Source organism: Dermochelys coriacea, chromosome 19 (genome assembly GCF_009764565.3).
Source record: "Dermochelys coriacea isolate rDerCor1 chromosome 19, rDerCor1.pri.v4, whole genome shotgun sequence".
NCBI classification, from domain to species: Eukaryota; Metazoa; Chordata; order Testudines; family Dermochelyidae; genus Dermochelys; species Dermochelys coriacea.
This window is the reverse complement of record NC_050086.2, coordinates 16,908,416-16,933,642: the sequence shown is the minus strand read 5'-3', so window position 1 is coordinate 16,933,642 and position 25,227 is coordinate 16,908,416. Positions and strand designations below refer to the sequence as shown.

The 25,227-nt window shown below is 44.4% G+C and overlaps 1 protein-coding gene across 7 annotated transcripts in view; it reads right to left on the bottom strand.

Moving 5' to 3' along the window:
• Positions 1–14,460: 14,460 nt before the first annotated feature.
• The window catches only part of HIVEP3 (HIVEP zinc finger 3), a 425,423-nt gene continuing 414,656 nt past the window's right edge, over positions 14,461–25,227 (bottom strand). For all 7 annotated transcript variants that reach the window (XM_043506206.1, XM_043506207.1, XM_043506209.1 and 4 more), the window contains 2 exons: positions 22,015–23,078; positions 14,461–15,796 (listed from right to left, as the gene is read on the bottom strand). In XM_043506206.1, coding sequence (XP_043362141.1) covers positions 14,900–15,796; positions 22,015–23,078 — 1,961 coding nt within the window. In that variant the 3' untranslated portion in view covers positions 14,461–14,899. The remainder of the gene's footprint in view (positions 15,797–22,014; positions 23,079–25,227) is intronic.

The following is a 25,227-nucleotide window of genomic DNA, read 5'->3' as shown; positions in this document are numbered from 1 at the left end:
CCAGCCCTGGGTTCTCATGCTCAGAGCTCTGCTTCCATCTGCCAGTCCTGATTCAAAATGGCCTTGCCAGCAATGGGATTCTGGGGAGTGAGAGGGACTTGACATGGGCGAGATGAGATTCAGCCAAACAGACTCCTGACTGTATTCTTCGGGAGAGGTTTCGATGCAAGAGGAGCTCTCTGCTGCCCTCTGTTCCATACAAAGGCTACCTCCGCTACGTGGGACTGGACTTGCCCATGGAGAAGACACTTCCTTGTATGGTGATGCGGACAGCAGCTGCTTACCCACTCTCAGCAGCAGCAGGGTGGATTCAGGCACAGGGGCTAGTGCAAGCAGTAATCGCGTGATTTGGGGACTCTGCATACACCACGGTTAAGAAGGGGCTGAGAGCCACCATCAGCAGAGTGCACAGATAGAACTAGCCCAAGGCCATTGGCATCCCAATAAGCCAGGTCCCTCTTGATGCCTGCCCTGTTTTCTCCTACCCCATTGGTAACACGAAAACAGCTTAACACCTTCCTTGCTTAACAGCTCCCCTGTGGCATGAGGGGTATGGCTGGAAAAAGCAGGCCAAGCATCGGGCAGACCTGGCTTGGTGGGACATCACGAGTCTCAGCCATGCAAGTTTCTGGCAAGGCTGCTACCAGACACACACAAGCCTCTCTGCATGTAACTCTGGGCTTTCTGCGTGCTCTGCAAAGATCTCTTTCCTACAACTCTGTCTGCCTGCTGCATCACTCAGTGCTGATGAAACATAGATATTGTTTTCTGAGGAGATTACAAGTTTGGTTGATAAAGGTAAAGGTGCTGAGGTGGTTAGAGTTCTGTAAGGTTTTTGACTTGGTACCACATGACATTTTGATTAAAAAAACTAGAACAATACAATGTTAACATGGCAATATTAAATGCATATAAAAACTGGCTAACTGATAGGTCTTCAAATGTAACTGTGAACAGGGAATCGTTATTGAGCAGGTGTTTTTCCAGTGGGGTCCAGCAGGGATCAGTTCTTGGCCTTACACTATTTAACATTTTATCAATGACCTGGAAGAAAACATAATTTTATCACTGATAAAGTTTGTGGACAACACAAAGATTGGGGGAGGAGTAAATAATGAAGAAGATGGGTCCCTGTTACAGAGCGATCTGGATTGCTTGCTAAGCTGGGCACAAACAAGCTCTGTCTGAATACCGTTAAATGTAAATGTATACATCTAGGAACAAAGAATGTAGCCGTACTTACAAGGTGGGGGCTCTATCATGGGAAGCAATGACTCTGAAAAAGATTTGGTAGTCATGGTGGATAATCAGCTGATCTTGAGCTTCTAGTGTTATACTGTGGCCAAAAGGACTAATGCGATCCTTGGATGCATAAGCAGGAGAATATCAAGTAGGAGTAGAGAGGCTATTTTACCTTTGTATTTGGCACTGGTGCGACCACTGCTAGAATCACGTGTTCAGTTCTGGTGTCCACAACTCAAGGGGATGTTGATAAACTGGATCAGGGTCATAGAAGAGCCATGAGAAGGATTAGAAAACATGCCTCTTAGTGATAGACTCAAGGAGCTCAATCACTGCATCCAATGAAGTGAGCTGTAGCTCATGAAAGCTTATGCTCAAATGAGTTTGTTAGTCTCTAAGGTGCCACAAGTACTCCTTTTCTTTTTGCAAATACAGACTAACATGGCTAATACTCTGAAATCTAATTGAAGAAAGAGAAGGTTAAGGGGTGATTTGATTATTGTCTATAGGTACCTACAGGGGAACAAATATTTGATAAAGGGCTATTCAATCTAGCATAGAAAGGTCTAACATGATCTAATGGCTGGAAGCTGAAGCTAGATAAATTCAGACGGGAAATAAGGCATAAGTTTTAACAGTGAGAGTAATGAGTCATTTGAACAACTTACCAAAGGTGGTAGATTGTCCATCACTCCATCTTGAGATCAGACGAGATGATCAGAATGGTCCTTTGTGGCCTTGAAATCTGAGCCCTATTCAGTCCCAATTGGCTCCTCTGTACACAAGCCTAGGAGATGCTCCATCCCTTTCCTCTCATATCCTCGCAAACCCCTCCTTCATCGGCCTCAGATCTCAGCTCTGTCACCCATTAGTGGCTCCGAGTCCCCACTCCACTGCACCATTCATGTGAAGAGGGCTGTGATTTTCCTGGTTTCTATTAACAACAGTTCTGAATGGGAAATCCAGACCCTTCTCATAGTGCTTTAGTGACACAAAAAGCAGAAGGATCAAGTGCTTTGGAAGCACTGAGCAAGGCCTTCTGGGAACAGTTCATGGTGCAGGAATATTGCCTGTCAGAGCACAGACTAAGATTGTTTTCATTTCCCCCTTACAAACAGGAAAATAGATCAACTATGAATGTGTGACGGGGAGTATGCTCTAGTTTTATTGGGATTTTCCTCTCCCGAGTAATGAGAGAACCATGGAATGTTGTGATACTTTCAACACCGTTGTAAAAGACAGCACTAGCACCCTGAGGATGAATAAGTCTGGGTGTCTTAGGTACTGGGAGGATGTAGGAGATGATGAGTCCTGAACTTTATTCCTAGCTCTGCCAAGTGACCTTAGTATAGTCACTTAGCCTGGCCTGAGTCATTATCTTATCTGTAAGAAGACGATTTACCGCTGAACCAGTTTAAAACACCAGAGACTGATGTACACTCTCACAGCTACCACAGCAACAGCGGGAGCATGTCAGAAATAGCTCAGTGCAGATGCAGCCGCACGGGATTGTGAATATATTTTATTATTGTTTGTAAAGTGCTTTGCAATCCAGGGAGGAGTGACACTATCATACCGCGGAACGGGGAAGAAGGCTGTGTCAGGATCCTATCAAGGGCAGTCAGGACCAAGGGTCAGAGCAGGGTCAAACCTGAGGCTGGAAGTAACAGAGGAGTTCACAGTAAGGTTCCAGAACAGGGTCAATATCAGGGTCCAAATCAGGTTTCAGGGTCTGGGTCAGAAGGTGAAATCCAAATCAAGCCAAGGGAAAGACAGCCGTTCAAGAGCAGGGAGCAGGAACGGCCATAACAATGACAGAAGATGCACACTGTTTCCCAGACACTTCACGGAATGCCTTTGGGTTTATATAGGGAAGGGAATCAATCAGTATTCATGAGGCTGCTGCCCGTCAGACCCCTTGTGGTGGGACTTACCATGGGCTGGGTCCGCAGCCTCATTCTGATTATAAAGGTGCATAGCAGCTGTCACTAAAACTCATTCATTTCCCCTATTGTAATATGGTCAGCTGGTGAGTCTCACAGTATTTGGTGTTTTTCTTAAAGCCCCAGCTCCTAGAGTCAGATGACTGTGAGAATCTCATCTTTTGTTAAAAAATAGTCAATGTCTAGCTCTCGCTGCTGTGGAAAAACCTGGAAAATGTCAGAACCCTGAAGGCAAGCACAAAGAACCCCACAATTTTTTAATCTCCTGGTTTTTAAGCCAATCTCATGATTTTTGGAGTCTGACATGATCTTTGAAGGTTTGAACGGGCAATACTACATTGCAACATGTCGCCTACTGCTCCACACTGGATCCCATGTGGGATATAATTAAACAATTACAGAGCTGGACACACCAACTCAAAGGGGTACCAGACACTGCCAGAACAACAGATGCAAAACCTGCAGACATATCTCCACTGCTATGATGACCAGTATTCCCCACAAAACACAAGATCCATGGCTATCACAACAAAAGGTGTACCTCCTCCAGTGCATCAAATGCCCCAATAGCAACTATGTGGGTGAAAATGGACAGTGAACTCACACAGGAAAATGGTAAGAGACAAAAACACCCTATTACCTGTGAGCAAACACTTTTCACAGAGCAATCACTCCACATCTGATCTTTCAAGACTTGTCCTTAAAGGAAACCTGCACAACATCTTCAAAAGGCAAGCCTGGGAACTTCAATTCATAACTCATCTAGACACCAAAAACCATGGACTCCACAGGGACATTGGTGTTTATGGCACATTACAACACTTTGTAACACACACACACTACACTGCCTGCTACCCGTAATTGCCCACTTCAACCCCGTTAAGTATAAACCATCTAACCCTCAATCTTCCACCCATATCATGCATTGCTTTTGTGGTTACCCATCTTCCCCAACTTCTATTTAGCTCAGACAATGATTTCCTTCTGCACCTGAAGAAGAACTCTGTGTAGCTCGAAAGCTTGTACCTTTCACCAACAGAAGCTGATTAAATAAAAGATATTACCTCACCTACCTTGCCTCTTGCAGCCTTTGTCATTCACAATTTGTGCCTTGAAAATGTCCAGATGTGCGAGGAGATAGGTACTATTTCTTGAACATTGTAGTACGAAACCAGGCATGAAGGGGGCTAGGGGCTCTGCTAGGCAGAAACTATACGGTAAAGCAAACACACACACATGGTTGATTTAGGGATTACACTTTTTTTCTGATTCTAATAAAATTTGTGGGAAGTCAGTGATAGAACAAAGAGTGTAACCAAGAACTCCCAAGTCCCAGGCCAGCACCTTAACCAGCACCTTCACCTTCCTCTCCCGTAGTGTCGCCTGCATTGCTTGCACAGTGGAAGTGTTGCTAAGCAGACATGCTTACCTCAGGCACATACCCACCAAAGACAGGAAGAGCCTCCATGGACTAACAGCATGCCCAATCTGAAGCATTCAAAAATCACGAGTCAGGCCCCCTACACCAAAAATCCGTGAGATTGGCTTAACAATCGTGATTATGGGTTTTTTTTAAAAAATACCTTTTCCATTCTGTTTCTTGGCCTTCTGGTTCCTGAGCCTTTAGGATGTACTCAGGTCATGGTGCCAAGTGTTTCGCTGCAACCAAGAGGATTAGCCCTACACGCATTTCTTCAAGCACCTTCTTGCACTCCTTCATGTCTCTATCAGCCCACATTTTCATACTGAGCAAGCCCTGAATGCTCTTTGATAGCAGCAGCCAGTGGCACCAATCAGGGAGGCCAGAGAATGGGGGGAGGATGGGAAGAGAAGAGGGGAGGGGGTGAAATGTTCTCTCCAAGGTCTTTAGACTTGCTTCAAGTCTCATAGGCCATGGCACTGGTGAGGAGGGCAGCCTGGCCCAGCCACTTTTAAGTGGGTGGGGACGTATGCAAGTACATCCCCTACATGGCTGTCCACTCACCCAAGCCAAGCTTCCCTGTCCTGGAAGGCTCTGCCAGCTCCCCCTTGCTGGAGCCTTTCCCCATGCTAGGGAAGGACTCTGGCAGCAGGAAGCTGCAGAAACCTTTCCCTGCTGCCAGAGGCTTTCACTGACATGTGTAGCCACATGCCGCAGTGTGACCGCAGCCGGCTTGTCACTGCAGTGAGTAACTACGTGTAAATTACACACCCCCGCCAGCGCTGTGTAGTGGAGACGTAGCCTCGGTGTCGCTCTCTGTCAGAGGCTGCTACAGCCGCTGCTGCCTGGTTATCCCCTTTCTTCGAGGCTGAGGTCTTTAGCAGTTCACGGTCCGTTTGAGCCTAGGCTTGGACCTGGGGAAAGTGACCCTGCCAGCCTGGCTGGGACAAGGCAGATGAGCATTTCCCATTTAATAGCCCCCCCTCTATTGTTCTCTTAAGGACCCTGTCATGCTGGATATTTTTGCTGGGGGGACCTGATCTCTGTCGTTGTTTCATTTCCTGTTTGTTCCCCCCTCCACCCCCCCCGAACCTCCTTTGATGTAACCCCATGGAAACCTACAACATAATACCAAGCAGGCAAACTGAGCCACATACAATATTCACAGAGAAGAATATCGCTCATGCCCTCATTCCCCACACAGGCTTCTCCTAGCAGCACCACTGAGCTGGGTCTTAAGCTAGGATGAAACTGAGAAGAGAGCTATTGAGGATTTTATGATAAATATCTTCCCAGCGGGGGTCGTGCTAGAGTAGAACGCCATATGGGAATTTAGAGCACTACACCTTCAGGAGGTGCATGATGCGAGAGAAGAGTAGGCATGCTGGAAAGAAGACAGCCTGAATGTTGCACTGTCTTGGCTTTCTCTTCCTGTTCTTACACTTGGACTGGCTGGAGGGGCTCATTCAGTGCTGTGGCCACAAAGCAGAGGGGCCAAGGTCTCCAGGTTTCAGTCCTCATTTCACCTACAGTTTGCTGAGGCTGTGTTTCGGCTTCAGTGTCTATGATGCAGGAGCTCCTTGTTCTCCAGAACTTAGGAGCCAGCTGCTAGGTGGTTGTAGGAGGTACAGTAATCATTAGTGGGAGAAAAATACCAAGTCACCTAATATTTGAAGTGATTCAAAAGACCCAAGGAAATGTTAGAGTCTCAGTGAGCAGTGTTGATTTAGAACTTCCTACAGTGCCATAACAGCCCTTCCTTCGCATGCTGATTGGTAACCAAGTTTCCCAGGAGGCCCTGGGCTGTGATATCAGCCAGGAGTCTTCATATTTTGACGATACGTTTGGCTTCACAGGGGAGGAAATGTCTAGTCTGTGTGTCTAGAAAATAAAGACTCAGAGGGGTCAGGCATGTTGTGGGACACCTGATTAATTTGAGCCACTCTGAAGATTCATGTAAACCAAATTGGTTCCAGGTTTGAGAGATTACCAGGCTTTAGCTGCAGCTTTCCCCAGACAGCCCTGGCTGCCTTTAGAGTGTCTCTGTTTTTCAGCACTGGCAAAACTGTTCTTTGAAGGGGAAAATGACTTCTCCATCCACTGAGCTGACAGGGTAGCTGGAACAAACTCTGCTGCCCCACGGGCTCCATCCTGCACGACCACAAAGGAAAATAACAGGTGTCCCTGGGCTAATGGAGGGTCCAATCCTTCTGCAATCCTGACTGACACATATATTTAGGTGCCTAAGTCCCACTGGCAGCGATATAGCTAAATACTTCTGAGGATCTGCACCATGGCCCTAGCTCTCACTAGACTCACTGGAGTCAGTGGGATCACCTGGGGGAGTGGGGACCAAATTGAATCACTGGGCCCACACGTACTGCCGGCTATGGCATGGATCCTGCATGGGCCCTGTGCAGGTGAGCTGGGCATAGGGAGAGCACAGTGAGCATCCAGATACTGAAACCGAGGCATGTCCCTGCATAAGCCCCATAAACCCCAGGCTGTTAGAGCCCAGAAATGATTCCCAAACATACGTGGACCCTGCACTTACCTGCTGCCTCTGACCTCATGAATCCAAGAGTCTTCTCTGTAGTAATAATGACCCCTACCTCTTACATAGCACTTTTCATCAGTAGAGCTCAAAGCACTTTACCACGTAATAATAAGGTCAGTATTATCCTTATTTTACAGCTGGAGAAAAGAACTTGTCCAAGGTCACCCAGCAAGCCCATGGCAGAGCCTGGAACATGTCTCCTGAGTCCCAGTACAGTGCACTATCTACTAGGTAAAACTGCCTCCCTATAAATCGAACTTCCGGGGAAGAATCTGCAGGAGAACCAACTTCTGTTCTCTCCCCACCACTACCCCCAAATGGGCCAAGTCATCACTACGTGCTCCCAAAATACAGGGCACCCGAGCTATCTGGGTTAATGCTGGAGGTGCAGAACAGGTAAGGAATACATGGAAGGATGAGTACTTGCAGCAAAGTGGGGCAGGCTTCCAAGGTGAAGAGTGAGAAACCCCCTTTCCTCCCCCTCCCAAATAAATTACTTGCATACAGGAACAGCCAAGCCGTCCCACCCCATCCCTCAGCTCTTTTGTCCAGAGTAGCCAACATTAGGGCCAATGCATTCATGCATTCAGAAAGCAATGATCTGGGAAGCCAACCATTCCTGAAATGGACTCTTACAGTTAGATAAGCAGCAGCTGGCTTCCCTGACTGATACCCCCTGGGTTGCATGGCTTTGAGCAAAAAAGATCTATATCTCTATGAACATACCATCATGTCTCCTAGCTCCCCTTGCACTAACCTGCAGACTGGCCCCACATGACCGGGGCAGACCAAAGTGCACCGATTCTACTTATCTAGCCAGCCAGCCTCCCAGCAGGGCAGACAGACATACACTAGCGTAACTCGAACTAGCACACTAAAAATACCAGTGTGGCCCTGCTGCTGGGTGGTGGCTTGGGCGACTCCTCCCCCACTGGCAGTTTGACTAGACAGAAGGGTTGATGTTCAGGTCCAAAGGCCTCTCTTAATCTCCCTGGCTGACAGCTGTGTCTGGCACTCTGCCTCAAAGGCCAATTACAGCTGGATCAAACCCTAAAACTTCGTAACTTGGCTCCCCTACAGCTAAGGCGGGGGAGGGCTACGATACATGCCTCCAATAGCAGAAGGGCAGCAAAGCCCACGAGGGGGAAAGGCTGTCTGGGGTGGTCTGAGGAGCGATGACTCCATGTGACATCATAAAAATGAGCGATGGGACGTCAAGGAGGAGTTCTGAAGCAAACAGCCGATCTGACTGTAAAACAGTTTCCCACAGATGGGTTACACAGAGGCTTAAACAAAGCCTTTGGCAAGGATCTGTGGGAATCAATCCGGCCTTGGCAAGGGGGAATGTGGTGATTTTCTGTGTGCTATGCACAGTCTCACCAGCAACTGAACTGGGGGTGGAGGGGACAGCAGGCCTCTACAGTGGAAGCTGCATGCCCTGGTTGGGTTCCTCTGGAGACCCTGTTCTGTGGAGCCCTCAGCAACAGAGCCAACAAAGGGCCTTGCAGGGCAGGGCCTGCACATAGACGTACCTATGAAGTCAGCTGGAGCAGGCATTAGGTTCTAGTAGATGCAGCCCCCTGCTTAAATTCTCCCTAGTGGGAACAGACGGTGCCCAAGGGCTGTGACAGACAAGTTACAGGCTATTTTTTTTGAAGAAGGAAATATTGGGTGGGTGGGTGAGAAACTTGCGGCTGATTGATGTGCTCCGAACAACGTGTATGTTTTTGGAAGGGGGAAATAATTTACTTAAGTTAAAAAAAAATCTGTACTATTTCCAAAGGCCCCTAGAGCATTGGATGGACACATTTTACAAATCAAAGCCAATAAATATTCATGCAGAGTTTATCCTGTTCAGTCTACTGAAATAGGGTGGAATCCTGGCCCCACTGAATTTGCAATTAACTTCAATAGGGTCTGGACTTCACCCTAGCACTTACCACGCTGCAGCATGTCCTACATTTTGAGTGGGAAACAGTGGAAAAGACAACTGGGAAGTTGCGCTACCTCAGCGTGCTAGCTGCTGTGGGGTTTTCAGTGGTAATCTCTTTGGCCTGTGTGTATGTCAGTGCAAGGCCCTTTATCCAGAATTTGGCTCAGTGATTCTGAAGCCCAAGTCTATGAATGTATAAAAGTGAAAAATTAAGAACTGCCAGTCACGTAAGTAGTTATATGTTGGGACTTTAAAATTTATTCCAACATGCTATTTTTTTAAAAATATGCTCAGACTGAGCAGACAGCCTTGAGCGGTAGTAAAGGCAATAGCATACTTGTAAAAACGTCTCATTCACAGTACAGATGTCATTTACAACAAGGGTCACAAACATCAAATACTGAGTATTTTTTCCTTTTGTTTTTTTCTTCTTATTTTTTAACGTCAGACTCTGTGCTTTTTACCTGCATTTTTTCCCCATTTTTTTTTGCACTGATATAACCATACAGACATTGCAAGATGCAAATGTAGAAACTGGAGTTAAAATAAAATTACAGGCAAAACTACCAAATTACATTGTACACTGTACATATTTACAGTACCTTTTTTGGAATGTATTGCCATTTTTAAGAACATATAGAAACTTTCTACAGACTATTCCACTTACAGAATACATACATCTTTTATAAAAAAGGCAAATATGTATCTTACATGAGACCATGTATATTAAATTTGCGTACACATTATTATTATTTTTTACATTACATTTACTAAAGTGATCTTAAGTGCCATCATAGTTCAGTAATGAAAACAAATTGGTTTTATGCCATCAGGACTGATTCTTTTGTGTGTGTGTGTGTAAATAATTTACAATATTTTTATTTGTAAATACTGTGCAATAAATGGAAATTTTTTTAAAAAAGAAGAAACACTTGATGAAACCAAGTCAGGAAACAAAAAAGAATGGTGTAAGAACAAGTAAAAGGGCTAGATCAAATTGTACATACAATTCGAGTAAAAATAGTTATAATTACACAGTTTTGTGTGTCGATGTATTTTGTTTAGATGCTATTTTTGAGGATTAAAAGGAAAAACAAATTAGAAGGGACAAAAGGAATTAATTAAAACTAATTTTTTTTGGCGGTTTTTCAAGAATGGGTAGAGGGAAATTAAATACAAATATATGATTGAATTATCGAGTCTTGATGCCTAAATTTTGGCTCCTCTGGGAGGACAGTCAAAGGCAAGTAGGGCTCCGAGATGCTGAAATACCTTTGAGGATCTGGGTCAAACTCTCACTGAAATTAATGGGAATTAGGCCCCAAAATACCTTTGAGGATCAGGACCTTTACTCCCATTAACTTTTAGTGGGCATTATGAAGCATAACTACTATTTGGGTCTGTGACAATCTTCCCCGACACCTAGATTTGGCACCTCAGTAGAGGTGGTCTGATTACTAGAGCTGCTGAGTACCTGAAACTCCTGTTGTTTTCAGCAGGATTTATGAGCACTCAGCATCGCTGAATACCAGATACCTTTTACCTAGGTGTCTAACTATGGCTTTAGGAGCCTAACTTCAGGGATGCGTGTCTGAAAATGTTGCCTTGTAATAACAGGTGATGAAACACATCCCCCAGTCGTAAGCAATAAAGCCACAGCTACTGCATCACTAGGTTTAAGAGTTTCCTGTTGTACTTCTTGGGTATCTAGCAATAAACTGACAACTTGTAAATAATTTGGGCTGACAATGATCCGCTGCAAGGCTGCAGGATGTGTCTGGGAACAGACACTGATAGGGCTCAATCCTGAAAGACACTGAGCACTCCAGCCCTGATTCAGGAAAGAAGTTCAATATGTCCTTTAACTTTAAGCACACTGAAGTAAATATGACTATGCACATGCTTAACATTAAGCACATGCTTAAGTGCTTTGCTTTATTGGATCAAGGCAGAGTGCTCAACACATTGCATGACTGAGTCCATTGAGAGCAGGGCGAGTCAAATTATTTCATAAGGTGAGTCTTTCACTGACAGATTCTCTCATGGACACATCCATACCCATTTGCCATTGAGTAGCACCCCAAGCAACGGCTTACATGGAAAGGGAACATTAGGGGAACATTCAGCAGCTAGGTAAAAGGATAACTGGATCCACATGAAAAGCCAGCTCTCTGTAGGTCAACATCCAGCACTCCACAGATCACTGGTGCTTCCTGGACCACAGGCAGGAACCTCTGGCATAGATAAAATTCAGGAACTTTTAAAAAAATTAATTTTTCCAACTGTTTTTTAACTTGTTATTTGTATTATTCATCTCTTTTGTAGCATGGGATACAAAGTGCTTGTGCACGTATTAATTGATTGCTCCCCTCCAAACCTTCGGAAGGTAAATCAGGATTTATTCTCCCCTATTTACAGATGGAGGAATAGACACAAAGAACCACAGTAAGAGTTCAAGCCTGAAAACACTTACTAGCGGGCATAGCACGTACACCTGTGACTAAGCCAAGGAGTGCACAAGGTAAACAGTGCAATGCTCGGTAATAAATGTTTACAAGATTTGCACCTGATGTAAACAGGTGAAAATCCACTTAAATCAATGGCGTTGCACTAGTTTAAACCTTGTCAGAATATGATCCAGAGGAGTTGAGTGATTTGCTCAAGGTCACACTGTGATTTAATGTCAGAGCTGGGCTTAGCGTTTGGGTATTCCTGTCCTCTAAGCCTGTGCTCAAACCAAGAGACCATCATGCTTTGGTGGGGGGCACTGTTTCCCTTGGAGTTTTGGAGCCAAACTAACATGATCATTTTGCTCATACATATCAATGCTGTTTTTCTTTTTCTAATCCTATGTGGCTAATTCTGACCTGCCATAGGTACCTGCTGAACCCAGTAGAGGGCGCCATGAGGCAGAATTCCACCCAATCCTAGCTTCTCCCTGAAAACTACAGATTTCTCACAACGGGAATCCAGGCCAGGCCTGAGGGCTGTGAATTTCTGCCTGTACTCCCATAGAGTTTACAGTGGTGCCTGCGTTCACACATGCACATACACCCACAGGGAGTACATATTACTCCTGCACATGACTGGCATGTTATGTGAATGGGACCAAAGCTTGGCAGGATATGGATGCACTTTAACACTGCATTTGCCATGCCTATACACACCCCTTTTGGATGGGCACACACAACACACACACACAAACACACACTGCAATAAGGGCAGAGAATTCAACCCATCCTGAGCTTCTGAAGAACAACAACGAAAGCAACAAGCTAAGATACTGCGGGAATTGCGGTTTTCCCTCAGAAGTGACAGGAAAAAAAAACAAGCTCTTTCCAATGTGCTGACATGTCAAGGGTTAAAATATGGTTAGAAAATAAAGCCAAGCAAATTTGATCTAGCCCAAAGTTAACGTCATATGCACTCAATGTAACCAGGTGCTGTGTACAACCACTGCATTATTTCTCTTTATGTACAATTTCAATTATAAAAAAAACAATTAAATACATAAAGCTACCTTGAAATAATGTTAAGAATGTGACAAGGGGAAAGAAAAGAGAGAACCAGCTACAGCCAGGAAATTCAAAGCTGTACTTGTTATGGAGGGAAGGGATGGGTTCAAATGATGCTCACGCCCGGGCCCTGATTCCGCAGTCCATCGCTGCTCATCACAGCATTTAAACATGTGCTTAATTCCCATTAAAATGAATGGGACATAACCATGTTTTCCTGAACACAGGTGGTTTGCTGATTTGGGCCATGAGCCACAATCCTGCAGTGAAATCTGCTTGGGTCTGACTGGAGGATTGAGGGGGTCAGAATTATGCTGTGGGTGGATCGGGAGAAAGGAAAACTAGGTAAAAATGCTAGTCAGAATTGGGGGGGGTGGGGTCCAGTGAACTCTGAAATCTGGACACTGGTTTAATTGGTGTCACAATCTTAATGTTATTTCCATCGGATCTTCTTTTGAACTTAATTCCCTTTATACCAAAAGAAAAAAAATCACAGAAGTTTATTTAAAACACCCCATATTATTCACCCATCAGTCAGGAGTAGTTCATAGCTCATCAAGTCTGGCAAGGTAATATGTCCTCATTCAGGATTATATTTGATTTATTATTATTATTATTATTATTATTACTATTTTAATTTTAAAAAGTGTATTATGTACCCGATAATCTGGAACAGCTCTGAAAGAAGAAAGAAATGGCCCATTGGTTAAATATTTTTATCTTTTTGTTTGTTTGTTTTCTTTTAAAAACGTGTTTGTACAGATTCCATTGATTGGAAAGCCCTCTGAAGCAGTAAAGAGCCTGCTGTCTATTAGGGGAAACATGTATTGAACATGTGTATTTTAAAAAGTGTGTTAAAACAACAGAGCAGAATGGCTCCATCACATCTCTCCATATTTGGTATTACACATCTATTGGCAGTGGAGGCCATCACTCTGCTCGAGATGGTCATATTTAAAAATATGCTATGAAAAAAGTTAATTTTCATACATTATCCACTCAGTCATCAGAACCTCTGTTTACGAAATACCCAAAAGGCCCCTCCACACAGTGCAGGCTAGGTGTTTGCAACATTTCATTTAAATAAGTAAATAAAATAAAATATGCGATGGAGCCAGCTGTGGGTTACAAAGCCATAGGTGTGCAAATAAAAGAGCACATGAGCTATTCATTGCATCCCTATAACTTTTTCCTTAAAAAGGGCCTCATTGGAATTATTTGGGAAGGCAGGGGCTTTAGAAATATAAATAAAGGTATGGCCAGAAAATGTTTGCAAGGCTGAGATTTTATTTTCATTTTGAACCCAGGAGCGAATGGTGACAGAGGGCTTTGAAACCCCAGAAAATGGGGCATCGAGGTGACACAGGCATGACTTTCACTCTAGCAGTGCAAGGGGCACCACTGGCAGACTATGCCCTGTAAGAGCAGCCAGTCCTGGAATGTCACTATTAAAGCAAGCCTAAGAATAGCTCTTTTAAAAACCATGAAACGCCATTCCCAGAACTGGTTCTACATTCGATACATCCTTGTTTTCTTGCAGTTAAATATTTGAAGAACCCTTTTGTCGCTTTTAAAAAAAGTGCTTTTATGGGTTCTCCAGAAGGGAGGTGCGTTTGAGATTTTTTTTTCTTTTTGGAGTGATGTTTGCATTCATTGCTAATGGGCCTTCCATTCGAAAATAAGTGCTAGTTTCATTTACAATTCAGGGTAAACACATTTTCAAATGTAAAGCAGTCGCAACTATTTAAAGCACAAAGATAGGCAACCAGAGTGATGCAAGAAAAAAAAAAGAAGCACTTTGCCAAGAATTAAATAAAGCAGGTAATAAATAAGAATCATAAACTTCTGTACACAAGAGAAAGGGTTTGTTTTTTTAATCATTTAATCAATATTAAAAAAGATTTTTTGTTTTTGTTTTCAGTGCATCTTCTTCCCCCTTAAAATGCTTAACCTTTTCCTTTCTGCATCTCTTGAGCATATATGAACACATACCTAAATGGCAAAAAAGACAAGGTCTAACAAACCCCTTTCCAAAATACTCTAAAAAAATATTCACAGCCTCAAACATTTTTGTACATTTCAAGCAACAAAAGGTAGAGAAAAAGGCACAAGTAACTGCATACATGTGGAGATAATACCAGACTGGGACAAAGAAAACCAAGAATCTTCCATGGGTTTGGTCATACACTAGAGTGCTTCGTATAGCGATGATTATAGTAAAGGAAATAGTGTTGAAAATGTCTGTTGATTTACATAGGAAGCCTAGAGGTGGAAGAGATGAATGGAGGCTTAAGTACTTCCCGTATTCTCATCCACCTGCCTTTGAGTTTGACTGAACCGTGTGAGTTCTAAGTGCGGGCTGCTCTTCCTATGGGCTCCCCCTTGGTGACTTGGCTCTCCCGAGAGGTTCCTTCTCCTAATGGAGAACTGGTGGGAGTGCGAATGGCTCAGTGAGGGCTCCGACAAGCAGCCGGTGCTGCTGCTTCTGTCCAACGTCTGTGCGGGGAAATCTGAGATGAAAGTGCAGGATGATTCAAAGTAAGTGCTTGAGCTGCCACATTGCTTCTTGCCCGTTTTTTTCAAGGGTTCTTCCCCGCTTGTTGAAGGCTTTGGAGAGTGCTCATAATTTGTGCTCGGACAGTCGGTGGGAGCTGAGCAGCCTTCTTGCGCTGAGTGGCTGGGCTCACCGTACTTTTTTACCCTGTATTCCTCCTGTTCTGTCTTTTGCTGATGCTCACTAGTCCTCATTTTCTCTTCTAAGTAGCCACTGCCTTTAAGCTGTGGGGACAGCGTGTATTTAGAAACTTTCGCAGCTGGGGATACGGATGAAGATTCTTGTGGGACCTGTGGTTCCTTGCCCCTTTCCTCAGCCTGGCTGAATTCTGTAAAGCTGCTGCTGCCATTGCCACCAGGTGAAAAATATCCTGCTTGCAGGGACACAACTGAATCGGGCATCAAATTGGGATGGGTACTTGGCCTGGCCTGGACCATCTGGATGCCCCCAATGGGAATCATAGGATATGGAGTCCTTGTTAGCTGCTGTGAATGCAACGGAAGATGGCTGAAGATATTCTCTTCCCCTCGGCTCAGAGCATGGACATGTAGTTCATGGGATGCTTGCAAGGGTCTGGAGCAGACAGGCTGTGTGATGCCAGGTGAACATGCTGGGCTTCGAGGTTCAATCTTCTGCATTTAAGAGAGAAAAAAGAGCTGAGTGAATGAGGGTTATAGCTCCTAGGATCATCACTCCACTGCACGAGCAACCACTGGCTTTATTAATGTTCTATTGGAATGTAAGGGGTGAGCAAACCTCAGAAGATATGCAGGTTCTGTTCAGAATAGAGAGGGGCGTGAGCCATGAAATTTGGTTCTGGACTCAACCATTTACAAAGGCTAGTGGGGTACAGATCTAGGGTTTTGATTCAGGCCCATCTCTATGTCAGAATCTTTCCCAAAGCTCCCCCATGAGTTTGAAACAGATCAACAACACCACAAGAACGACTATTCTTTCTATATTCTAGTTCTTCTGCTTTTGTCTGGCACTGTGAAGAGCAGTAGAGTGACTTTTTTTTTAAAAGAAACCTTAAACCCTAACAATTTCTAAGTACAAAGCTGTGTTTTGGACTGAGTTTGAGTTCTGAGTGATGGACAGGATCAGTTCTTGTTTTATAGGAACTAATTTGCATGACCCTATCATGTTATTTTTTGCCTGTTCATCACTCTGTCTCTAGGTTTCACATAGTTTTCTGACCTATGTCATGTCCAGAAATGTGGGCTACACAGAAATGGGTTACCAAGGGGATTATTACAGCTAACCACCACACAGGACCCCCAAGAGGAAGTGGTAGAATGCTCAACAGATGATCCTTAAAATTGGGCTGAACACAGAATTTGAGAATTTACTGCAGGACCATGCTCCCAGTTATGGTCTGTAGAGAACCAGCTGCTCCCATGATGCTGGTTCTATGAGAAGAGATTGGAGGCAAAAGGGAAAGTGATAGCAAAAGCAGTCAGTTTAAATGGACAAAATATTTACCATACTGCAGGCAGTTAAAACCCCAAACTCTTGCATAATATCCCTTCTCCAATGCAAGCTATTGACAGAAGTGCACTGGGTGATTAGGGGTCTGTTTACACAACAATGAAAAACCAGATGCTGGCCCATGCCAGCTGACTGGGGCTCCCAGGGCTCCAGCTAGGACTCTTGCAGGGTCCTAGAGCCCAGGCTCCAAAAGGTCTACACAGCAATGAAACAGATCCACAGCCCAAGCCCCGTGAGCATGAGTCAGCTGGCAGGGAGCAGCCAAGCGTTTTTCTTTGCTGTGTAGATGTCCCCTAGGAGAACACAAAGAGAAGGAGGAGGTGGTCTGTGCAACAGCCAATGAGAGGAGAAGTGGTTTTACACACAATTTATGCTTCAATTAAGCCCTACTTTAAGGGTTTAAGTGGTGTCTGTGTAGGACCTTGTACAAAGCCTTTGCACTGGGGAGAATTTCACCCTGTTTAAATAGGCTGATCTAATCTTGCACTGGCTAAAATGTTTTTTATATCACTTCCTATGATTATAAGAGTACTTCCTTCCTTCATAAAGATTAGAGCACTCACTGAACCTTCACTTCCCATTATTTCTAAGTGTCACAGTCACACCTGGGATCTCAGACTGTAGGTGACCTGAGACGGGCAGCTCACTACTGAGGTCACCGACCACCAGAGGGACGATGTTTTCCTAATTGAAATCAGGCCATGCTATACTGTGCTTTATATTGTGAGCCTACAGGCTGGGTCAGTGTATCTCACTGATATGTTTGTATTGCTTCCCTATTTAATAGCTCTGCCTGGTAGAACTGTCTTTCTGCAGCACTGCACTGCTGCATACTCCACAGCATGACCGTCCAAAAATCCAGACGGGGCAAGAAACAGCACACAGTGCTAGCTGTAGGCAATGGAGAAATGCTCTGCTCTGTGGCTTTGTACAGCATCTGTTCCCTCAGGTCTATGGATGCTCCTGCCCTACAGCCTCCACTCTCACTTCTTTATCCCTAACAATAAACATACCAAAGCAAGGGTACGGATATCAGACTCCAGCAGACGACAATTCAAAACCAGTTGCTTTAGTATCTTGGCCCAGTCTGTGCCACACAAGAACTTAAGTGGAAGGGCCTTTGGTTTATGTTCCTTTGCATCCACTCCCCATATCTGAAGTCCTACATATGGGGAAACTCTTTGGATTTCAGAGAAGGTTGAATGACATTTAGGCAGCAATTCCAGCCTCTGCCTACCCAGCAAACAGCAGAGCACACTTAATGGAAGCCTTTCAGGGCAGGGACCACGGCTTGGTATATGGTCGTTCAGAACCTAACACAAGGACACTGATTGTTTCCAGATTTCATGAGTAGCAGCCGTGTTAGTCTGTATCTGCAAAAAGAAAAGGCGGACTTGTGGCAGCTTAGAGACTAACAAATTTATTTGAGCATAAGCTTTCCAGGGCCTCTAAGTTGGACTCTCATAAAAAATACTGTAACCATAACACTGGGAGAAATGACACAATAGAGGTCCCTGGATACTCTCCCTCAGGGACTCCAGATCAAATGCTATTCCTTTATAAGTCAAGAATCTGTTTTTCTAATCACTGTCCCTGCAAACACCACCTTGGGTTGGAAAATCCAGCTCTGATCTTTTGCCTCCTGCATCGTCATCAGGAATAAAGATTCTGCAGTGAAAACTCAGCTGACAATCTCACTGATGACGGGTGAAGCAGAATAGGCTCCAGCTCAATCTCTCATAGCTGCTCTGGTGCTGTAAGTCTAGCGGGAGTGAAACTTCTCTGTGTCAGTAAAGTGAACAGAGGAGACTGGGGGCTGCCCAAAGAGCAGACAAATAGACTAAGAAGAGGTCACTTTTCTGATTATAACCACTCTTCAAAGAGACTGGATTATTTACCTCCTTGTTTGCCAAAAGCATCATTAATGACATAGTCAGTTATGTCATTACAGTCTGGGAATCTGGTTTGTCAATTTGCTTGGGCTGGAGAGCTACCTCTGCTGTACGGGATTCTAAAATTTCCAAGGGTTATCGTGAACTTGCAAAGAGAGAGACAGGGAGGTTTAGAATCCAGTGTCACATTCGGGGTGTGTGTGTACAATTTATATAATAATTGTATGTCTGCTTTTTGCAGCATAAGGATCCATCACAGGAGATTATTACACAGTGGACTGAAATAGCTGTAAGATGGGTGAAAGTCTGGGCCTAACCCAGGGGATAGTGTTTGAAGTTATAAAGGAAAAGAATTAAACAAACAAACCCCAAGGGAAATCAGTGCCACATCCCTGATAGGGAAAAACCACAGACAAGGAAAAACACACACTGGGCTACATGGTTTCTATGAGGAATCACAGGATCACTGTCTGTCAGAGAGTACTATGGCAGCAGCACTATCTCCTACTATAGTGCTTGGGGTGTGCTATAGACTTCCGGGATCTAATTTGGATATGGATAGAGCCCTTTTTAATGTCTTTAATAAAGTAAATACTAATGGAAACTGCGTGATCATGGGAGACTTTAACTTCCCAGATATAGACTGGAGGACCAGTGCTAGTAATAATAATAGGGCTCAGATTTTCCTAGATGCGATAGCTGATGGATTCCTTCATCAAGTAGTTGCTGAACCGACTAGAGGAGATGCCATTTTAGATTTAATTTTGGTGAGTAGCGAGGACCTCATAGAAGAAATGGTTGTAGGGGACAATCTTGGCTCAAGTGATCATGAGCTAATTCAGTTCAAACTAAATGGAAGGATTAACAAAAATAAATCTGCAACTAGGGTTTTTGATTTCAAAAGGGCTGACTTTCAAAATTAAGGAAATTAGTTAGGGAAGTGGATTGGACTGAAGAACTTGTGGATCTAAAGGTAGAGGAGGCCTGGGATTACTTTAAATCAAAACTGCAGAAGCTATCAGAAGCCTGTATCCCAAGAAAGGGGAAAAAATTCATAGGAAGGAGTTGTAGACCAAGCTGGATGAGCAAGCATCTTAGAGAGGTGATTAAGAAGAAGCAGAAAGCATATAGAGAGTGGAAGATGGGAGGGATCAGCAAGGAAAGCTACCTAATTGAGGTCAGAACATGTAGGGATAAAGTGAGACAGGCTAAAAGTCAAGTAGAGTTGGACCTTGCAAAGGGAATTAAAACCAATAGTAAAAGGTTCTATAGCTATATAAATAAGAAGAAAACTAAGAAAGAAGAAGTGGGGCCGCTTAACACTGAGGATGGAGCGGAGGTTAAAGATAATCTAGGCATGGCCCAATATCTAAACAAATACTTTGCCTCAGTCTTTAATAAGGCTAAAGAGGATCTTGGGGATAATGGTAGCATGACAAATGGGAAGGAGGATATAGAGGTAGATATTACCATATCTGAAGTAGAAGCAAAACTGAAACAGCTTAATGGGACTAAATCGGGGGGCCCAGATAATCTTCATCCAAGAATATTAAAGGAATTGGCACCTGAAATTGCAAGCCCATTAGCAAGAATTTTTAATGAATCTGTAAACTCAGGAGTAGTACCAAATGATTGGAGAATTGCTAATATAGTTCCTATTTTTAAGAAAGGAAAAAAAAGTGATCCGGGTAACTACAGGACAGTTAGTTTGACATCTGTAGTATGCAAGGTCCTGGAAAAAATTTTGAAGGAGAAATTAGTTAAGGACAAAAGATCTATCTGGTTTTAAGATTCTACTTGATAAGTTTATGGAGGAGATGGTATGATGGGATAATGGGATTTTGGTAAGTAATTGATCTTTAAATATTCAGGGTAAATAGGTCAAATCCCCTGAGATGGGATATTAGATGGACGGGATCTGAGTTACCCAGGAAAGAATTTTCTGCAGTATGTGGCTGGTGAATCTTGCTCATATGCTCAGGGTTTAGCTGATCACCATATTTGGTTGGGGTCGGGAAGGAATTTTCCTCCAGGGCAGATTGGAGAGGCCCTGGAGGTTTTTCACCTTCCTCTGTAGCATGGGGCATGGTTGACTTGAGGGAGGCTTCTCTGCTCCTTGAAGTCTTTAAACCATGATTTAAGGACTTCAATAGCTCAGACATGGGTGAGGTTTTTCATAGGAGTGGGTGGGTGAGATTCTGTGGCCTGCGCTGTGCAGGAGGTCGGACTAGATGATCAGAATGGTTCCTTCTGACCTTAGTATCTATGAATCTAAGCAGTTCTGTAAGGGCTCTCTATCCCCAGAACACTCTCCACAGGCGCACACCGGTTTCACAGCAATGTAACTACACTGACTGACTTCAGTGGTGTTACTCCTGATTTACACCAGTGTAACTTAGGTCTTGTTCACACAAGGGCTTATTCATACATTTTAACGTCATACAGTTTCGAACTAGGGAATTTTTAGTCTGAGCCAGCAGGGTCTACATGGCCGGTTAGTGTGCAACACACTACTGCACACTCTTCAGTTCAGACTAACACACCATGTAGACAAGCCCTTAGATGAGAGCCAGGCACATACAGACTTTCTGTGGAGAGATGTGGCAGTAGCAGTGGAGGTGGGAGATTTCTCTACAAACCGCATGTCCTAATTAATCTATATGTATGGGAGAAACACACTAACGCCCTTTACATGTAGGATGTGATGTGTCCAGCAAAGGCAGCATTAATTGTTTTTTTGACCCAATGGGGAAAATACCTAGTTGGTCTGAGAAAGCGAGTGAGATGAGAAGTCCAAATAAATGTTTCTCAACAGTTAACGTAATGGAGCTAGCTGGAAGTCTAGATGGGATTAGTAACGACAACAAGAACTTTCGCCTTTACTGGTTCAAATCTGGTTCAGGTCCGTAGAAACGGAACATATCTAGAATATCATGGCTATTCATGGCATTTGAGAAATGAGTTAGTGGGTCTCAAATTCCAATAGAACAAGTGTCCCTATCACAAAACCACAACCACAGTCATCACTAAGTGCTCTTCCGACCTTGTTGCCTCTTCAGCAGAAAGGCCAAGGACTGAGTGAGCCATAGATAATGAATATCCTCCCATCCTTTAGAAGTTGTTTCTCCACACAGCTATGGCATTAACCCTTAACTTTAAAAATGAAAACACAAAAGAAAAAAAAAACGGCGTGGGTGTGTGAGTGAAGAGAAGGAGGAGAGAGAAGAAACGGAAGGGGAAGAAGGAGGAGGAGAGAGAAGAAATGGAAGGGAGAGAAAAGGGGTGCAGAGGAAAAGTGATGGGGGTGGAAAACACGAACTTGCTGCTACCTGTGTAGTACCCATCCTGTGAATCAGCAGAGGATATCAGTCAATCTGACATCTTTCACTAGACAATATTCATGAAAGAAAATCAAAGGATTTACAAAGATGAATAGAAAATATGAACATAGAAGAAGAATTGGAGCTTACCAACTTGGACTCATACAGCTCTGCACTTTTGCCAAGGAACCTGTGAGGTAGAGGCATTGAAGCTAATATTCCATGCTGGAGTTTTAATGAGCTTTGAACTTGGTCATCTGCAGCTGATTTGCTGCTACAAGGCAAGTCCTCTTTCCCTGGGGATGGATATCTAGAAAGTGACTCTGAACAGGCTGGAGGCAACATTTTCTTCAGTGATAAATATCTGACTGATGACATCTCTCTGCTGGGAGACAAATGCCTCACAGGGGAGACCCCTCTCTCTGGTGGGAGGTATGTTCTTGGGGATAACTCTCTTCTTGGGGAAGGTTGCCTGCCGGGTGACAGCTCAAGCCTTGGTGACACACATCTCAGCGGAGATGCCTCCCTTCTTGGTGACATGCGCTGACACGGTGACATCCCTCTCCCTGGAGACAGGCACCTTAGTGAAGACATTTCTCCAGTTGGCGAGAAACGTTTAGGTGAAGTTTCATTTTTGGTTAACAAGTGCTTTCTAGCTAGCATTGGCCTGCTGCCCCCGCCACCACCACCAGAGTCCTTGCCTGGAGACCACTTCTTTCTTGGGGAGGTGTCTTTTGAGGTTGACAGGTCCATAGCTAAGAACATGTGCTGCTTTGTGACAGATTCCCTTTCAGCAGAAGCCAAATGTTCACTGGAGGTCAAAGCTGGCCTATGGAGACTCAAGAAGCTGTGGCAAACAGCAACTTCACTACTGTCTGCTGACCATTTTGTTTCCAGCCCTGAGGAAGTGGTCTGGTGGCCCCTGCCTACTTGTTGGATGCTGGAGACAATATCTTGTGTTAAAGACAATGCTGCTCCGGTGCATTCCTCTGGAGCAGATGGAGAGCTGCCCGAAGAGTACATTGGAAGGGAGGTATGTTTTGCTTCTGAAAACTTTAAAGTTGGCTCATCTTGGCTCTCCTCTTCCCCCTCATCTTCATCATCTTCATTGTCATCGTCATCGTCAGATTCCTCTAGGTCTGAAAACTGGTGCTCCTCAATAGGCTCGGATCCCTCCCTCCCCTCGGAATCTTGGAAGAGGTCTTCACTGGTTCCTGGAAAAAAACAAAACAGGAAAAAAATCCATCAAGCATGCAAAATAGACACAAATAAATTGAAATAATCAACTTCTGTGTTAAACTCTGAGTGCTCAAAGGAGCTCTGAGTGGACTAGATGAAAAAAGGATATTTTTGCTGTCCAGACCCTTATCATCTTGTGTCTGATACCTGCAACCTCTTCCTCTCTGCCCTTGATGTCTGCAGTCTCACCTCCTGTAGTTCATTCAAAAGGCTGCTGCTAAAATCATCTTTCTGGCTCATTGCTTTAACCAGCCTCCCACCATTTGCATCCCTCTGCTGGCTGTTCGCCACCACCTCAAACACAACCCTTTAGCTTTAAGGCCCCTTCACAATTTAGCCCCTCCATAGCTCAATGACCTATTATTTTGGCATAACACTGACCGCAGCCTTTGCTGTGCCAGCATACTCAGCCATCACATCTGCTACTCCCTCAAACACCTCCACGCATTCTCCCAGGCCTCCCATTATGAATGGGAAAAGCTCGTTGATAAGAGCCACAAAGCCACGACTTTCTCTTCCTTTAAGTCCCTCTTCAAGACTTTTCTCTGCCATGATGCCTACAAAGCTCTACCAGCTGGCAGTGTCTAGGCAAGTGGAAATCTGCCACATCTCTACCAAATGCTTGTTTTTCCAGTTATCTCACTCATGTCACCACTCCCTTTTGTTTGTCTCTTCCATTAGTCACATGTGGACATAACTAGAGGTGGGTGAATTTTTTTTTTAATTCTGTCAATGTTTCACACATCAAAACTTCCCCTTCCCAAACAAACAAACACCAGGGGAAACCGTAAAAAATTCCGTGAATTTTACCCTTCCCATATTTTGACCAGTTCTAGTCATAACTTAAGACTGTGAGCTCTGTCTGGCAGCAGCAGTTTCTGCATCTCTGTCGAATGCCTAGCAGCATAAGGCTCTGATCCTTAACCTGACACCTAGATGCTGCTGCCAATACAAATAAAATTAATACATCAATAGCACCGAGCGTGTGATAGGTGCTGGATAAAGTGCACATTCTAACTGCCATGGGGCTAGAGTCACAAAGGAACAAAGACAGTTAGAAAATCACCAGGATTCACAAAGCCTGAGTTAGGTGCTCAGGCTTCCTGTACAAGGAATAGAGGCAGACAGGTGCCTAAGAATAGGATCCACCGAGGCCAGCATGCTAGGCAGAGAGCCGCCTAAGCTAGCCAATGAGAGGGGAGTTTGGCCTGTAAATCTGGGCTTGGGATTCTCAGCTGTGAGCCCTCGCCCAGAGTCAGGCACCTCAGGAATTTCTTGCAAGAATCTGGGGGGAAGAGGGGTAACCGCCGCCTTCCTCATAACGTTTAGCCCAGTTGTTGGAGGAGAAGGAACTGACCAGGAACATTCCCATGTGTGTCAGCCTCACTGTCTTCTATTGAAGTGGTTCCACTTTGAATACACAGAGTTATCTGAGCACTGGCTCCAGGGTGAGAGCTCTACCCACCAGGCTACACAGTCACTCTCGTGCCTGCTTTTGCTCTCTCTTATCCACACCAGCACATTCCACAGTCCAGTGGCTATGAGAGAGATGGCAGAACCCTCTTCAAATTCCCTTTCCTCATCGGGCAGAGGGGAGACTTGAACCAGGGGTCTCCCACATCCCAGAAGAGTACTCTAACCACTGCACTGAAAGTTATGAGGGAGGGCCTCTCCTCCCCCACAAACCCTGTCCCCCCATTTTTTGTGAAGTTAGACATGCTCTGTGCACGTCTCCCGTACTGGGCCTCGCAGGCAAGTTAGGTGCAGGAGCTGGTTCATGCATTGCACAGGAGCTTGGGTGTCTGGGCGCCCAAAGTGAAGCAGCAGTGCACATGTCCAGAGTCAGAAACACAGGCACCTAGACAGGTTTCAGAGTAGCAGCCGTGTTAGTCTGTATTTGCAAAAAGAAAAGGAGAACTTGTGGCACCTTAGAGACTAACAAATTTATTTGAGCATAAGCTTTCGTGAACTACACCGATGAAGTGAGCTGTAGTTCACGAAAGCTTATGCTCAAATAAATTTGTTAGTCTCTAAGGTGCCACAAGTACTCCTTTTCTTTTTACAGGCACCTAGGGAACTTTCTCTGCAAAAACTTAGGCTCCAAGTAAGTTTAGGCACCTACAG